The following is an 18,279-nucleotide window of genomic DNA, read 5'->3' as shown; positions in this document are numbered from 1 at the left end:
CTGTTACACAGCACAGACTTTAAAGAAGCCAAGGGCTGAGGCCAGATGTCTATCTTCAATGCTGTTTGCATATCAGTCAGCTTTAGTACTTCTGGGCTGGAGCGCTGTGCTTCTAAAGCTAGCCTGCTCCCTGAGCCACCCTGCCTTGTGTACAACTAGCTCAGTGTCAGCTCTGCAATGTAGGCTTGACCTGTTTCATCATGTGAATGAGGAGCTTGATAGACAATGCCTCATCTTTCTGCAGTTTGCATTTAAATGGTGTGTGAATACCATTTGTGAACTATGTTCACATCATGTATAAGTCGTACAATGACTCCTTCTTAGGCTAAACTTGTCTTTGGTTTACAAGATCGCTTAGATTTCAGTGGTATACTGAGAAGATGACTCCACTCAGATTACAACTGGGCACTTTTGTACCAGTATGTGGTACAAGTTGGTATTTAGCATAAGTAAACTATTTGTGTAACTATCTGTGGTCAAAACAATGACAAGAAGTGGTCAAAAGTGGTTTAGCAGAAGCATAAAAACTGTTACTGGTTTGTGTGAAGAAGCCTAGCTGGATGTATACATAGATACTCTTGTGCTTAAACCTGTAGGGAATAAGTCTGCTGCTGTCACTATTCTCCAAAAGAAGCAGCATTCTCCCAAGTGCTCTCTAGTGTTTTACTAATAAACTAATTCCTGACCTTTGCTGTCTGGAGTCCTGATCTTTGGCCAACAGACTGAGCATTCCAAAGAATGCAAGATTCAATCCTTTCGGAGTGAGACTTGATTTCCGAGCCAGACAGCACAGTCTTGTCAGTGCTGAACCATGCTCCTGTGTGGCCTGGTAACTCTGAGCACATTCTACCTTGCTTTCTCATGCCCAATTCACCTTTGTCTGTTCTGTGCAAGGTCAATCTCCCCATTAAAAAATAAAAGTCAAATCAAGAAATTACAGAGTCAGATTTTAAAATGCCTTAAAAATAGCTCAAGATCTCTACTGGTAAGAACTGGAGGCAGCTGTGTAAATCCTCAAGGGCTGCTATTTTAAGGATAATTACAAAAAGAGACAGAATATTGTGGTTGGTTATCAGGAGAGTGATATTTCTGGACCATTTTGGCTTTACACTGATAAAAAGAAAAGGCAAGAGAAAGAGAAGTTAAAGCTGTTGTTGTCTCTTACTGTTCAGACTTCCTTGTATTCTTGTTTTGTACCAGCTTATTTTAAATGTGTACTTTAAAAATATTTTAACCGACTGTTTTTAACAAATGTAATTGGAATCCCGTCTACAATAATTACTATTGATTTTCATGCCAAAGGCAGAATGTTCTTCAGGACAAGGTGTATATACATGTGTGTAGATATATGTCTCTCCTCTCCCTCCTCCGTAAGAAAGTGATTAGTCAGTCGCTTCAGAAGAATGATTTTCTTGCTGAAAATCACACAGGTACATACCTGTATAGTACTAGGTCCCTCATTCCATATATTGTATGTAGAAGACATATTTTGCTGTAAATTTTAATTTATTTTAATTGCTACTGTAAAAATTCAAATATAGTTTTATAATCTATTCATTCAGATCCCATTGTGTTATAAACTCACAGCCTTTTTCACTGGCATGAAATAGTGGGGTACTATATAAAATAAAGTCACCCAGTGCAGCTTGGTATGTATTGTACTTGATAATAAGTCATGTATGTACTCAGTAATACACAACACTCCATCACAGAACATGCTTGGTATGTGTACAGTTTTCCTCTTATGAGGCAGTGAGCAAGCAATGCTTTTTCACAAATATCTATGTCAAACTTCAAATAGTTAAGTATCTAAAGATAATTAGGAGGCATAATAGATATGTTTTTTGTAAGTTCCAATAAGCATTGGAACTGGTAAGAAAGCTTTGCAATCTTCGCTGTATTTGTTATATTTACTCAGCTTCTTCCTACAAAAGTTCTAAATAGCACTCCCAGTGATTCATTAGCTTTGGCACCACAAGGAAGCTGTTACTGCTTTGTCAGCTGTTACTGCAATGTCAGCAACAACTCCTCTGACCGCAAAAAGATCACTGAAGATTTTGTACCTATTTTTCCAGCTGGTTTAGCACTGGGTTTTACTTTATTGCCACGGACTTTCTCATTCAGTGTTCTAAGGTGGACAGACCATAGTAAATACTGGAATGGGGTATTCTCTGTGTGTTGCTAATACAGTCTTCCCTTTAAAAATATGGATTTATTCCTCATCACTCTCTCATTCTGTTATGTTGAAGGGTCGCCAATACCTGTGGGCATTGATGTGCAGGTAGAAAGCATTGACAGCATATCCGAAGTTGACATGGTAAGTTGGTTAGTAGAACTGGAATAAAGAATTTCAGCCAAAATTCAGTGCGTCTGAAACATACACCCGGATGATGTGGAATAATACATTAAAGTTAGTTAAAGAAGCAAAGTGAGTTAAAGAAAGCAAACTGTTAAAGAGCACAGCCTTTCCCTGAAGTATGCAAGTCATTCTCATTTAAACTAGTAAGTATTAGATAAGAGCACATGTTGAATTTCTCCCTGGGTAAGACAAACAGATCAGAGTGGATAGTTCTTTGATTCGAGAATGCCAACCATTCAGTAAGCCCCATGGGCTTCCAGGTGAGCTTTTAGTGCTCTGTGAATTATATGAGGAGGCTTCATGTTCATTGATTCTGGCATAAGAAATGGAAACAGCAAAATAAGTTCTGGAAGTGGTCCTAGGAAGGAGACGTTCTCATTTCAACCAAGGACCTGTAGCACTGGAATGCGGGCTGTTCATTCCTCAGCTGAAACTGCCACTGGTAATGCCACCCAGACATGAGTGCCAGGTTGCTCTGTCCTAGAAGAGCAGGGCACGTTAACTTTGCATTTGCAATATCTTTCGACAGCAAATATAGCTCTAGTCATAGGTGTTGAGTTTGCAATAAGATCTGCCAGTATGAACCCCTGCATTCCTTTGCAAACTTACCCAAATCATAAAATCATATTACAGGGGAAGACCTAAGTATCTTCCCAGTATTCTTATCAGAAGTGATAGTTCTACTGAGATAAATGATGTCTGCATAACAATGCAAAACTTATATAGGTGAGCACAGAGCAGTCAGGCTCTGTAAAGGCTCTGACAGGGTTTGCAGCATCCTCTCCATCTCCTTCCACGTGTATATCTGCAGTCACGATATTTCTCTAAAGAGGATGAAAAAATATTTTTAACAATCTTTTGTATTTAAAAAAATAGTTCTTGTAAAATTCAATTGTTTACTCTTACAAAATTCATCATCTTGTTTCTTTATGATGAATTTCATTCATAAACATCCTGATCTAAAACCCCTGTGCCATATTTGTACAACATGTACAGATTAATGGATTTTACAAATTAACCTAATGCTCAGGAAGAACTCAAATTAATCCCTTTGTAAAGGAACCACAGTCCATTCTAGGAAAAGCTTGTGAAGGTTTCCAAGGGAAATCCCTTTGCTTGTTTTTAAAGTTTATTTATCACTTCTCTGATGGCCCAATCCAGCAGACCACAGAAATCTGCAGAAGTTTTATCTAAGTGTAAACAATGTATGGACCTGAGACTCAGCCACCAGTGACAAGGTACACAGCCACTTTCTCAGAGATAGTTCTCACCTATGTTAAACTCACTGAGTGGCATTTGATTCCTCTCATTGAGGATCCACCAGATGATGTCCAGAGAAGAAATTGATCCTTTGCGTGAGTTGATTGCTTTGTACCCTTTTCTATTGTATGTGAATAAAACAAGCATTGTCTTTTTTTATTTTTAATTAAACAAAGGACTTCACAATGACTTTATATCTCAGACATTACTGGAAGGATGAGAGACTTTCATTTCGTAGTAACAAAAACAAAAGTATGACTTTTGATGGAAGACTGATAAAAAAGATTTGGGTACCTGATGTGTTTTTTGTACACTCCAAAAGATCTTTCATCCATGATACAACTGTGGAAAACATCATGCTCCGAGTATACCCTGATGGCAATGTACTCTTCAGTCTACGGTAAGAACAATACCTTTTTATAAGAAAATACATGACTGCAATAGACTGTACAGTGAGAAATTACTGAAAATACTTGCAGTTAAAATTCTCATACTGGACTGGCATTAATCCCCTGGCATCTGATAATGGGAACTGGTGACCAGTGTACCAGTGGGAAAATGAATTTAGTATTGACGACATAGAGATAACATTTTTCTATCATTCGCATATTGTTTCCTGTCACAGGATAACGGCTGTTGTAAATAGTGCTGAAGTTTATCATGTGTTAATTCACTGCTAGTGGTCTTAGCAATATTGTAGTAGTTTTACTGCTGAATACTATAAAGCCCAAAACTATTACCAAAGAACAAATGTGGGTTCTTTTCCTCTGAGTCTTTTAAAACTGTCTCAGCTATTTCCACCCTGGTGTATTGGGTTTGCAAGGCAAGGTTTTGTGGCAGGGGTGCTACAGGGGTGGCTTCTACAAGAAGCTGCTAGAAGCTTCCTCCATGTCTGATAGAGCAATGCCAGCCAACTCCAAGATGGACCCGCTGCTGGCCAAGGTCGAGTCCATCAGCAATAGTGACAGTACCTCTGTGATAAAATATTTAAGAAAGGGAACAAACTTGTGCAACAGCAACTGCCCCTGGAGAGAGGAGTGAGTATATTGAGAGGAATAACTCTGCAGACACCAAGGTTGGGGGAGAAGGAGAGGGAGGAGGAGCCCTGGGCCCCATAGCAGAGATTCCCATGAAGACCGTGGTGAGGCAGGCTGTGCCCCTGCAGCCAATGGAGGTTAACAGTGGAGCAGATGCCCACCTGCAGCCTGTGAAGGACCACACACCGGAGCAGGTGGACGCTCAAAGGAAGCTGTGACACTGTGGGTAGCCCACACTGTAGGCTCCTGCCAGGACCCCCATGGAGAGAGGAGCCCCTGCAGGAATCCCTGCCAGATTTGCTGGCAGGACTTACAATCCTGTGGAAGAGACCCATACTGGAGCAGTTCATGAAGAACTGTAGCTCATAGGAAGAAATGAATTCTCCAACTCACACTGGAGAAGTTCGTGGAGGACTGTCTGCTGTTGGAGGGACTATATGCTGGAGCAGGAGAAGAGTGTGAGGAGTCATCCCCCTGAGGAGGAAGGAGTGGCAGAGACAATGTGCGATGAACTGACCACAACCTCCGTTCCCCCATCTTTCTGCACCACTGCATGTGGAGAAGGGAGAGAACGTGTGAGTAACGTTAAGACAGGGAAGAAGGAAGGGGTGGTGTGAAGGTGGTTTTTTAAGATTTTATTCTATTTCTTGTTATCCTACTCTGATTTGATTTGGAATAAATTAAATTAATTTTTGGGTTTTTTAAGATTTTATTCTATTTCTTGTTATCCTACTCTGATTTGATTTGGAATAAATTAAATTAATTTTTGCCCAAGTCTAGTCTGTTTTGCCTGTGATAGTAATTAATGAATGATGTTTCCCTGTCCTTACCTTGACCCTTGAGCTTTTTGTCCCCTGTCCACTTGAGGAGGGAGAGTGATAGAGTGGCTTTGGTGGGCAGCTGGAGTGCAGCCAGGGTCAACCCAGTACACCTGGGAGACCTGTAAATGTGCCATTGATATTAACTGGTGCTCCAGATAGGCATGGAGAACAGATCATTGCTGCTGATACCAGCAGTGTTAGACAGCTGTGTTGTTTACTACAAGGAACTGGAAAGTGAAATAGCAATTCCAGGACTGGAACAGCAAGGTCATTAAATGTGTCTCCCTTCTATCTACATGTTATTACTTTCCTTTATGAAGCAGATTTGGATGATGTGGCAGAAATAGTTTTAATGGAGAGTTTTCCCCCCTAGGGTAAAGGCCCTGAGCCCTGTGAATTGCAGAAATCAGAGTTTTCCAGTTTGTTACTAATTGGGCCTATGCACAGAGGTGGTATTTCATCTCATCTGGATAGTTTGAAGACTTATGTGAGCATTTGAGATTTTGGCTATGTAATAATTGTTCCAACAAGGAATGAATTTATCTACCTTGTTTACGAAGACTTGCAGAAACTCTCACAACAACAGCTGCACACCACTTTAAAATAGTGTATATTCAAGAACCGCACTGACCAGTAAGAAGCAAAGAAGTGAAGTATTCTTTTTATTGCAATATTCATCTCCGTGCTTCGTGAGAGAGAGAGATATCAGAGGAACTACAGTACTACACAAAGCTTACAGCGGGGGCTCTCCATGGGAGGGCTATGACATACATGCAGCTGGGAGAAGGAAGAGAGTGGCAAAGAGACATAAGATGGGGAAACACATTCTGTCAGTTTGCTGCAGAGGTAAAGCACCATCAAGAGTAACAGCAAGGAATTGTGAGAAATAGCTACAAACAAAAAAACCCCCCAAAACCCAAAGGGAGCATGTGATGGGAAGGACAGAACTGGAGAGAAAGGAAAAAGTGAGATGTGAGGGAAGGAAAAGGAGGAAGCATAGCTAAGGGACAGACAATATGAATCAATTTGCTACATTTGCTCATTGCTTGGAACACCCTCTGTGATAGGAGCCCTTGTCCTGTGTCCTGCATCACATTTACAAGCTGGTGCTCTACTTTTCTTCTTTGCCCTCATCCTCTCCTCTCCTGCAGTTACCTTTCTCTAACACAATATTACTGGGTGAGTCCTCCTTCTTCTGACAGGTGAGCTTGCAGCCAGCCTCACCTTCCTGAGCCAGTGAGTAGCAAAGCCCCAAACTTCCTGCCAAACCTGTGGATTTCTTCCTGGACATAAGCACGTCATAGGAGGTCTTAACTCCTTTTCCTTCTATATCAGTCCTTATCAAACAGAGAGGCAGCGAAAGGAGTGGTCTAAAAGCTGGTGAATGAAGGTTTTAAAATGATTAAGGTGAAACAATGTGTTTCTAGCCTGAGTGGTGTTAATGCATGTGTTCCTAAAGAATCGGATGTTCATTAAAACATTTTTTTTATTGCCAGTTTTCCATGCAGTGGGTAGATTATATTCCAAATATTTTTTTGCAAGAAATCTGCATATTCCACAGTTTTTCTTCAGTGCCTAGCATCCAGGATTTTATTGAAGCAAAGCAGAACAAAACTCTAGATTTGTTGCTAAGTAGTAATCATTTTTTTTTAAATCAACTTTTTCTTGTTGTTTCCTTGATCCTTTAATCAATATCTACAAGATGGAAACCACACGCAGAGGTGGAAGTCTCATATATGATTTTAAAGATGTACCAGTCTTACAATCTCATTTCAAGCCAGTAAAATCTTACACTTGTAAAAATTCAGCTACAATGTGATTACCTATCACCAGTTCCAAAGATCACTTATATACCCAGTATATCCCTTATCACTTAAATTCCTTAGGATTCAGTTTGGGGAAAAATCAAATTAAAACATCAAATGACATGCAAGCTGTGACAAGAGGGGGATATTTAGCAATATTTACCACATTTAAATTGCTGACTAGCCTCTTTTTTTTGTTTGTTTATTGGTTAAAATAAACATCAAAAGACATTTATCTTCTAAACTTTTGTGATAAAGCAGGTGGAATGCAAAATAATGTCTTTACCAAGATTTCCTTAAACATTTTAGAGTAGACGGTATTTCCATGGTGTTGAAGAGGAAAGTAGACTTTCAGAAATTGCAGCTTATCTTTTTTATGCAATTACATATAACCCTTTTAGCTGGGAAAAACAGCACTTGCAATAATATTTGCTCTAATGCGTAATATCTACTTCAATCTATGAGAAATCACTCAAGAAATGTGAACTCCCCTTGTTAATCTTCATGACCTTTCAAAACAAAATGTGTGAAAGGCTCGTGAAGGATCAGGCCAGTAAAATGTTTAAAAATTTAAGGTAATGTACTTGATAAGAAAGACTATTTGTGTTTAAAAAACATGCTCTCTCACTGATTTAGTTTTCTGTCAGTATCTTGAAGCAATTTTAGAAGTATCTAAAAAAAAGCAGAAAAACTCAATCATTAGGATTCTAAACCGCAGATTGATCTCACTAAGATGTCTGCACAGCCCTGAAAAAGCGTGAAATTTTCCATTTAATTCTGTTTTTCTGTTCCTTTCCGCAGAATTACAGTTTCTGCTATGTGTTTCATGGATTTCAGTAGGTTTCCTCTGGACACTCAGAACTGTTCTTTAGAACTGGAAAGCTGTAAGTTTAATTCATACCTGTTCTTCACATGTGCATTCTCACCAGCACTCCATCTTGTTCATAATACCTTTTTCACTTATTTTGGTATGTGACCTGAACCCTTCAACATGTGCATATTAAACTGTGGCTATTTTGGGATGTTTGCAGAACTCAGTGAGCTTTGGGGAGACAGGAAAACCATGATGCACCTTTCTTTGTTTCTACTGGGTTGATATTCCAAGACATGAATCTAGCCATGTTTCCTCCGTAAAAAAGCATGGGCTTTTTTATGAGGGGAAAAAAGCGAGTTAAAAGTAAAATAAGTTATCAATATTTGACCTCATGGAAAAATGAAAATGAGTGCCTGTGGTACTGTGAAATGTCTACTTCCTCACCCCTGATTCAGTTGTCTGTTCAAAGCTGTAGAGCTGGACAACAAAATTCTGTTTTGTAGAGCATTTTGGTATCTCAAAATCTATTCTTATTTAGATTATGAGTAAAACTGGGATGCTGGTTTGTTGTTTAGTCTTGGAAAAGAGAACAGATCCCCAGCATTCAGGCAATCTGCTCAGTTTGGCAGCTCCAGAGCTCCGATCCTATGTGCCCCGTGACCCTAAGCATGCCCATGTCCTTGATCTGTCAGGTAAGCTGCTGGCAGGGCACAGGACTGGGCTCCACTTGGAACAAGATGCCATACAGTCTTCGCAATTTTTTCCATTTCAACTGACCAGCAAATTGATGTGGAAAAAAATGTTTCCTTGGGGTTTTCCCAAATAGTTTGAGTAGGTCTCCTATCCCTAAGAAAAGAAAACAGAAGCATTATTTCAGCAGAAGAGGTGATTTAGTTTTTACTTTCTCATAGATGCATACAACGAAGATGACCTGATGTTATACTGGAAACATGGAAACAAGTCCCTGAGCACAGATGAACACATCTCCCTCTCCCAGTTTTTCATCGAAGAATTCAGTGCTTCCAGTGGGCTAGCTTTTTACAGCAGTACTGGTATAGTAAGCCCCTGTTGGTAGAGGCACACAACACAATCATGCAGAATGTCTTTCACATTCGAATTCACTGCTAATAAATGACTGTTAGTGCTGAGAGATCTCAGTTAAAATGAGGTCTATCAATCACAGTGGTCTTAGGCCTGTACATTACCAATGCAACACTTCCTTGACATCAGAAGAAGAGGCCGTAATACTACTTGTAACTTAACGTCTGACAATAAGAACCTGAAAAAAATGCTGTTGTGCAAAGATACGCTGTTGTGAGCTCTTGGAAAATAGTGGTGCTTCTCTGAAAGCCACCAGAATATTGGGTTTACAGGAATCTTTGGGTCCTGATTATATAGAAAAGCTTGAAAATGACCCCTAAAGGGTCAAGTACTAGAAAGCAAACAAGAAGAATGCCACTGTTTTTTATTGTCTAAAATCTCCTCAGTTCTGGAGCTGTAAAATGTCATTAAATGTCTACTAACAATAAGGTTTCCACACAAGAGCATTTAACTTTCTGTTGAAGTCTAATTCATCATGGTTTGCTTAATGTTGCATGTTTGTACATGAAGTTGCAGTAAAAAAATCCCTCTATGTCAGTGCTACATTTTTAAAATACAGGTTTCTGCCCTGGACAAGTTGTTATTTCTCCCTATAGGTCTTGAACTGTAGTTTCTAGCAAACTGCAGAAGCCTTTAGGAGTTTATTATAGTCTCAATTTCATGCAAGGTGGGTTTCATATTCTTTGTATTTGCACATGCACTTATGAATTTAGAAATACTTCTCTCTGTAAGTAGTCTAACTATGCTTTTTTAAACAGATAAAATACCATGCTTGCTACTGCGCTTTCCAGTCTTGAGTCAATTCATTTCAGTGTGGATATTGCCCTTTATATCAAGGCAGATTACTCAATTCCATATAATATGATGAAATACCTAACACTTTGGAAAAAAGCCTTAAGACATAAAGGAAAGCTGCACACAGATTCATTTCCTATATTTTATTTACAGGATAGCTTCTTTTTGTATTTATAAAAGAGCCATTCAAGTTTGTGGTGGCTGATACTGAATGCAGAAATTCCAGCTTAAATTATGGTGCAGACTAAGCAGTGAGGAATTCACAGCTTGATAGGTTCTTCATCCTTATCTCTTGCTCACTTATGAGCTAAGAACAGAGCTCCAGCTTTCAAGAGCCCCTGTCACATGAGAAGAGGGCGAGTGAGACCTTACTATCGTAACAGTGCGTTGCTGAGAGCCACCTCAAATTTGTCCTTGTTGCAAGAGGGAGACTGGGATGTTTTCCACCAAACTGCTATCGCTGTGTGTTGAAATTGGGTTCCAGGAACTTAGCTGGCTTCTTTCTGCCTTGCTGTTCTCATAAAAAAACACACTTACGGAAGCAAATACAGCCTTATGCACAACAGTGCAACCTCATACCGCCCCTGCACCCAGGCCTTTGCAGAACCTTCACAGCACTTGGACTTTGTAAAGCGTAACTGCTGAACGCTTACCTGCAGATGTTTTGGTGACAAGCTTACTCAGCAGGGTAAGGGTGAAAGGAAATAATTCTTTTAAGTCACAGGGACTACTGGAAAGTACCTGAGTAATGCGTGTACCATATCTGTTAATTAGAACACTGCCCTTTGTAGACATACGCTTCTCTTTGGCTTTGAGATTTTGTTTCAGTCAGGAGGTTCCAATTTCTCTTGTTCTTATTTTGCTTCTTGTTGGAAGAAAATTATTACATGCAGACACTGCCCCCAAAGTAAGTAATAGCAGGGATCAATCAGCACAACTCTAACGGGAGCCAGCTCCCCCTGAACAATCTCAGGCGAAAAATGGACAAAACCGCTGCTTACAAAGCAGCCTTCTGCATTTTAGCTTCTGTATATCCTTTCCCATGAATCTCAGTGACCTACACATGCATTGCATTTAGGACTTTGGAGCCCCCCAGCCCCCAAAGGAGCAACAATTTTCAACCCATTTTTAAAACCCAGGACTTGTTCACAACTGAAAACACATAGGACGTGTTTACTATTATATGGGGTTATTGCTGACAGCACAACACAGGCTTATTGATCTGCTGTGCAACCAGCCCCTTTAGTCTTCTTTTCACTTAGCCATGAACTGATTTCCCTGCCATCACAGGAGATGTAGCACACATGCTTTGCTGCACAGAGCGAGCATGCCCCAAAATTCACTAGATGGCACCCTTTCCTTTAAAGTCAAGCTGGGCAGGCAAACCAGCCCGACCATAGGAAAAGAGGTGCTGCTTGCTGCTGCCTTATTTGTAGCATCAGAGAAGCAGCCTATTTTTGGGGGGGGGAGGCAGCATGTTGGCTTCAGTGTTCTAGCTGGACTGGACATTTGTATTCTGTCTGTTTTCTCCCAGCAGTTTCACCTGAAGTCCATTTACTTTTTTCCAATTTCCTAATGTCAATTATAATATAGAATTTCATTTATACAGTTGTGATTCTTCACTTCCAAGGTAGAATTGTTTCAGTGAGGTGTGATGGACAGTTTGTAAAGCACTATATAAAACCAAGGTGTTGGCAATATTTCTTACGCATTTCCTATAATTGATAACTGAGGGCAGGGGGGCAGAGAACTGAGCTCACAAATAACACAGCTCTCTCCTCTTCTCCCCCAACCTGTTCCTCTCTCTTTTTGAACAGGTTGGTACAATCGACTTTTTATAAACTTTGCGCTCCGGAGACATATTTTCTTTTTCCTGCTACAATCTTATTTCCCAGCCATGTTGATGGTGATGCTGTCTTGGGTTTCATTCTGGATTGACAGAAGAGCTGTTCCTGCCAGGGTATCACTAGGTAAACCTTTAATGTATATTCTTTTGGGAAGTACAGAATGGATAGGGGAGAGGTTTTGAAGTTACCTTAGCTTCTTATTTACACAGGACATGAGCAAGTATATCAGATAACTTCCTCAACAACACTGTTATTGCCACTATTGTCACTACCATAAACTACTTTAGTCGACGTCTACATTTGCAAATGGGGTTTTTGTTCAGGCTCACACACTACAGAAGGAAAAAGGGACAATTCTGCAGATTTCCCCATATAGAATCTCGTCTACATTTGCAAATGGGGTTTTTGTTCAGGCTCACACACTACAGAAGGAAAAAGGGACAATTCTGCAGATTTCCCCATATAGAATCTAACTTCATTCCTCTCTTTTTTTTTAATGTTATCTTTTTATTATTAGTATTTTGCAAATATGTGGTTTATCTTTCCCTCCCCTCTCCCCAGCAAAGTAACCAGTAGTCAGATCCCTCCCCAGATCCATGGTTCATGAGATACTTAACAGACATAGAACAATCTTCCTAAAATCTTTGCAGTTTTTCTCTCTAAAAATATTTGATAACTTCCTACTAATCTGGAACCAGTTTCCTGATGGGTCCTACGTAGCAAAGCCTTTCTTAGGCACCTTGAAATTGTTTGCTTTGGTGGCCTTTTTTTTTAATGTTATCTTTTTATTATTAGTATTTTGCAAATATGTGGTTTATCTTTCCCTCCCCTCTCCCCAGCAAAGTAACCAGTAGTCAGATCCCTCCCCAGATCCATGGTTCATGAGATACTTAACAGACATAGAACAATCTTCCTAAAATCTTTGCAGTTTTTCTCTCTAAAAATATTTGATAACTTCCTACTAATCTGGAACCAGTTTCCTGATGGGTCCTACGTAGCAAGAAAGGCACCTTGAAATTGTTTGCTTTGGTGGGCTATCTATGCAAGGCACACAGGCTTCTGTGGAAACCTAAGAGTAAGTTAAGTTGGGCATCTTTCTGCTTTTGCAGTTTTAGTTCAGAACACCACAGTTCAGGAATAAAAGACGAATTACACAGCCTTTCTTAGGCACCTTGAAATTGTTTGCTTTGGTGGCCTATCTATGCAAGGCACACAGGCTTCTGTGGAAACCTAAGAGTAAGTTAAGTTGGGCATCTTTCTGCTTTTGCAGTTTTAGTTCAGAACACCACAGTTCAGGAATAAAAGACGAATTACACTGGCGGTTTTTTGTAACATTGTTTTTCTCAGTGATGAATCAGTTGATACCGTTTCAAGACTGCCTTTGTTAGGAATTTAATGCTGATGATCTTGAAATTAGCGCATTTGTTTCAAAGATTAGCATCTCTGTGAAGATCTGATGGAATTTTGGTAAGATCTAATGTCACCACAATGCATGTCAGTCCTGCATCTATCAGTTTAAGTAAAGCAGCTCCTGTTCTCTCTTATCACTAATGCCATATTTCTTAGACAAGTGAAAATTTGAGGATCTTCGTTTAAGAAAAAAACTTGCATATACTGAGGGAGCCCTCAATTTTTATGTATAGCCATATCAATCTAGAATAATTAGGACTGTAGCTACCTCAGATCCCTTTCTATTGGCGCAGTCTGAAGCTATTAATACATGAGACATAAATCTATTTGTCAGTCTAAAACCAAATTATGGTACCTCCTACCTACTTTTATTAAGGTGTCTACCAATTCCTTTTATTTATGCGGAATTAAACTTACTCTTTAAAAATAATTTCAATTCTCAGTCCGTCATTTGTAATATTATCGAGATGGTTTGCTGATCATATTTTTTAGTTTATATATGGACTTTTGCAGGAGGTTATGCATCAGGAGTTCTATGAATAACGCACCTTTCATTAGCATAAGCATACATAATTTATAGGCAATGTTAACAACAAAGTTTAAAAAGCTTAGCTCCCTAGCCTAGATTATACATATTTAAAATAAATTTATTTCCTCTATATAGCATATTTCAAACTGCATCCTTCAGGCTAAGGAACTTGCAGAGGAGAGGGAAAACTCTTCTATGTTCCAATGGGTTTGAACTAGCATAAAACTGGAGAAAGGCTACACTGAGACCCAGCTGAAAGGCCATGGTATCAGCCAGTGCTGTCTCTCAGATGTTATTAAGATGTCTTCTCTTCCAGTGTTAAACATTTATTTCTTGAAAAGCAGGGCCTGGGTTGGGGTTTGTGTGTGTTTGTTTGTTTTTCTGAGAGCAAAACAAAATGAGATTAATAGCTGCATGTAAAAGGAGAGTTTGAAAGGATGAGGGTGAAATTCTGGGTACACTGAAGTAAAAAAATATTTCTTAATTTCAAGGAATATTGCATTTTTATGCCAGAATGTTTTTAGAGAGTCACTGAGTTGTGACAGAGACATACAAGCTGATGTATGTTCTCAAGAAGTACAATTTGAGAAGGGGTTGGGAGGGAAATTGGTGGGTTTTTAGTCGTCTTTTGAGACAAGAAAGCATGTAGTGAAGATCTTGGCTCTGGGAAGTGAGAAAGGACCAGAAACGTGATTTCACTTCTCTGCAGCAGTGCCTAAAGCTGTCACAGAAATGTGTTCCTTATGCTGCTGTATCACCAGTGTCGTCCCCGCTGTTCAAACTGGTGTACTGCAGCTCTAACTGCACGCACTGAGCAAAGAGATGATTTACTGGTTTCAGTACCGTATGTGGTAAGTCCTTCATGGTTCACTCCACTTTCCAGAGCCTGTGCAATGAAGTTAAAGGCTGTGTCAATCATAAGCCCTCACAAAGCTGTGCGGTCTAAGCAAGGGTGATGAGCTAAACAGAACCAGCTGGCCAGTGTTACGATAACCTCCCCTTTTTCTTTGGCAGGTATAACTACAGTGCTGACAATGTCAACCATCATGACAGGAGTAAGTGCCTCAATGCCTCAAGTGTCTTACATAAAGGCTGTGGATGTGTATTTATGGACCAGCTTCCTTTTTGTCTTCCTGTCTGTCATCGAATATGCAGCAGTGAACTATCTCACCACAATTGAAGAGAGAAAGCAGCTCAAAAAAAGGGGCAAGGTACAATCCTCTGTGTTTTGTTGCCTTCAGAAATCATCACAGAAGCCACAGAGTAATCCTGATATACCACTGTGATATCAGTACAGCAACCACTTTACTTGGCTGAAGGGAGGACGTGTATCATCCTCTCTGAGATCTTAAGAAGGTCTGTGCTTTTGCTACATTTCTTTTCTTGTAACAGACATTAGGGTATACACCTCCGGATTTTTTTTTCCTTCCCCCCTCCCCGAGGAAAGTAACCTTCATTCTGTTCTCAGTTTCCTACTGATCAAGGTATTTTTCCTCTCTCTGAAATATACCTGAGAATGCACTCATGTAATGTTCCTTCTTGTTTCCTGTGAAGCAGAGTCCATTTGTCCTTCTCCTACTTTGCCATTTTCAGTTAGGAAGATGGGTTTAATGATGTCTCTTTGTCCTAAGATCAGATGAATGACAAGGTCGTTTTTAGAAAAGTGTGCAGTAACATTTTTTTGCTTTCTATGACGCACTCATTTAAAACCTTCACTCCAAGAATATTTCCCCATGTAAACTCATTTGTTGGAATATTACAAGGGGAAGAACACAAAAAGGGTGCATAAGTTGCTCACATGATTGAGTAATCCCATCAAAAAACTACTCATGGAAATGTTTGAATTAATTTCCCACACCTTGAGCAACAGGAGAGGTGGAGTTTGATTTTTTTATTTCAGAAGCTGAGGCACATATTGCCAGTCAGAAGCTGGCAATAATCAGTCAGACAAGTGTGTTTTATTGCATGTATCTCCTTTCTTGCTCATGTTCTACCTGAGGGGGCAGGCCCCACAGACAGCAATACTGTGAGGTAGCCTTGTTCTCCATATGCTCTCCACAGAGGGAACACCACTGAAGAGGAAGCTTTCTTTATTTTCTGTTTTATTTATTTAAAATTTACCATAATGGCTCTTGCGGGACACAGAATAACTATTCTTTGTTGCCAGGCTTCAGGAATGTACAGTATTGATGCAATGCAAGCAATGGCTTTCGACGGCTGCTTTCATGACACGGATGTGGACGTGGACCTGCCTGGCTTCTCAGACCGCTGTGAAGAGACTCGGGCACATGCAGGCAGCATCTCCAATGTGGACACAACTCGTATAAAGAGGAAGAGATCTCTGAAGGGAAATGTGGGCAGGATTATTCTACAGAACAATCATGTTATTGACACATATTCTAGGATTATATTTCCCAGTGTGTATATTGTGTTCAACTTTTTTTACTGGGGTTTGTACATATGAACAAAAACCATTATAAACTAGACACTATTTTGTGTATGAGTGTAGTATCTTTAAAAACAATGCAACAGCAGTAGAGGAAAGTAAAGGAATGTCCAGAACTGACTTCTGCATCATACCAAGGCCGGTTAGGTCAGCAGCAAAACCATTAATGAAAAACCCTCATGAGTCTGATTTCTTTTTCAGTTGGACTCTGCAATGCTTCACTGGGGCAACCTAATGCACATGCTACTACTGCAGTAACACAGAAGCAGTTTGCCCACTAAGGGAGCCCTTTGTCACACACATCTGAACAGACAGTAGCTCCCACCTGAAGTGTTACCCAGTCTCTACCTACAATCTAACCTTTAATTAACTCTTTAATTCATCTTTCTGGTTGTTCTCCACTTGTGGTCCATTTCAGTAGACCATCAGCACTAATCACCTTTAAATAGTATCTATCCTTACTTCACTTGCTGCTTTTCAATTTTGCTAGGCAACCTGTATGCACCTCAGCAGCCTTTGTCCTTGGATGGTAACTAGGGGGAAAGTCAGTGTGGCTTAGCAGTGGAGTAGGGACCAGCAGAAAGCAAGAAGAAAGGCTAATGGAGCTTTGGACATTGTGCATCATCAATGCCTCAAGAGAAACCTTCACCCTGTCAGCTGTCCCTGACTTCCCACAGGACCAGTGGGAAGGGCCTCTATTTTGGACAAGCCTTGTTTGCTAGACCCTGAGGCAGCACAGGAACAATGTCCCAGGCTCAGTGTCTTACTGCCACCTCTCAGGTCAATGATGCATGTCACCTGCACAAGCTCTGCCCTCCATGTTACACCCACACACCTGTGCCTCATATAGATCTGCTGTAATCACCTGCTTTCTGCAGAACTGTTCATTTCAGAAACACAGGCTTTGAGGCAGAGATTTTTAGAAAACTTTGCTAAGAAAATAACCCAACCATGTCTTCAGCAGAATCTCATTCTTCTGCTTCACGTTGCATACACGAGTTTGGGGTTTTGCCCCCCTCCCCCCCTCATTTTGGCTTTTGAGATTGAATGTTAAGAGTAAGGAGAAACGACATATGCCTGCTTGCAGCAGTGATGCCCAGCACAGTTCAAGAGGCCACACTGAGAAATGCAGGAAATTAAAGGGAGCAGCTGTGCCAAAACAGAGCCATGTACAGGACTCCTGCTTGTCCCAGCTGAATGCCCCATGGAAACACTCTTAGGTTCAGGCTAAGGAGGTTGAATTAAAGATGTTCAGGGACACATGCAAAAAGTGTTTGCAGCTCCAGGAAAAAAAATCAAGATTATTTTTGCGACTTTCCCAAATAAGGAGCATTTTCCCCTTAAACTCCTTGGGTTTGTCTATCATTTAATGAAGTGAGTTTATATTCACAAAGTCAGATGTAAACGATTATTTGTGGTGGCAAAAAATGTCACAAGGTAAATGCTTGGTCACGAGTAGGAAACAAGAATAAATTTGGAAGCCTGAGTCACTCTCTGGTTTATTTGATTTTCCTGCTACAATATTGTTTGCTCATAGCATGCTGGTGTCTCTTTCACAAAGCTGCACTTGTCAAGTTCCCAGTTACAGAACTGGAGGAGCTGGTGACACACGCCATGCTGGGTGATTGAAATCTGATGGAGTGAGTGGGTACTTTGGCAGCCAAACAAATGATCAGAGCTAAGACAGCTTTGATTCTCTTCCAGGAAATCCTGTCATGGAAAGCAGAACCATACCAAGAATGCCAGTGCTGGGAACATAAGCCAAAAGACACGCAGGCTTTGGCAACGGCAACAGCGCACTAGACCTCAAGCTGAACAAATGTGTAGTATAGATATATTAAACCCCCCCGTGAAATCCCCATTACTGCACTGCTGTCGTGGAGGTATCCTGCACAGATGTTCCAGATTGTCTGGGAAGATCCCACTGAATTGCTCCAGACAGATCCAGTAATGTGTGCCCTAAGCTTTTCACATGAACCAATACAACATTATTGTTTTCACATATATATATTTTTTTAACCTACCTCACAGGAAGAGGTGTATGTTGCATAGCCA

General features: G+C 40.3%; 1 protein-coding gene across 1 annotated transcript; it reads left to right on the top strand.

The window, feature by feature from the left end:
- Positions 1-2,249: 2,249 nt before the first annotated feature.
- Positions 2,250-16,242, top strand: GABRR3 (gamma-aminobutyric acid (GABA) A receptor, rho 3; the record flags this gene model as incomplete). The annotated part of the gene is made up of 7 exons (XM_010131949.1): positions 2,250-2,317; positions 3,796-4,019; positions 8,084-8,166; positions 9,008-9,148; positions 11,810-11,962; positions 14,793-14,989; positions 15,946-16,242. Coding segments are annotated over 7 exons (1,163 nt in total), but the record flags the coding sequence as incomplete, so codon positions are not given.
- Between the last annotated feature and the right edge of the window lie 2,037 nt (positions 16,243-18,279).

This window comes from Buceros rhinoceros, unplaced genomic scaffold (assembly GCF_000710305.1).
Source record: "Buceros rhinoceros silvestris isolate BGI_N320 unplaced genomic scaffold, ASM71030v1 scaffold5220, whole genome shotgun sequence".
Classification (NCBI taxonomy): domain Eukaryota; kingdom Metazoa; phylum Chordata; class Aves; order Bucerotiformes; family Bucerotidae; genus Buceros; species Buceros rhinoceros.
This window is presented reverse-complemented; position numbering and strand designations above follow the sequence as displayed.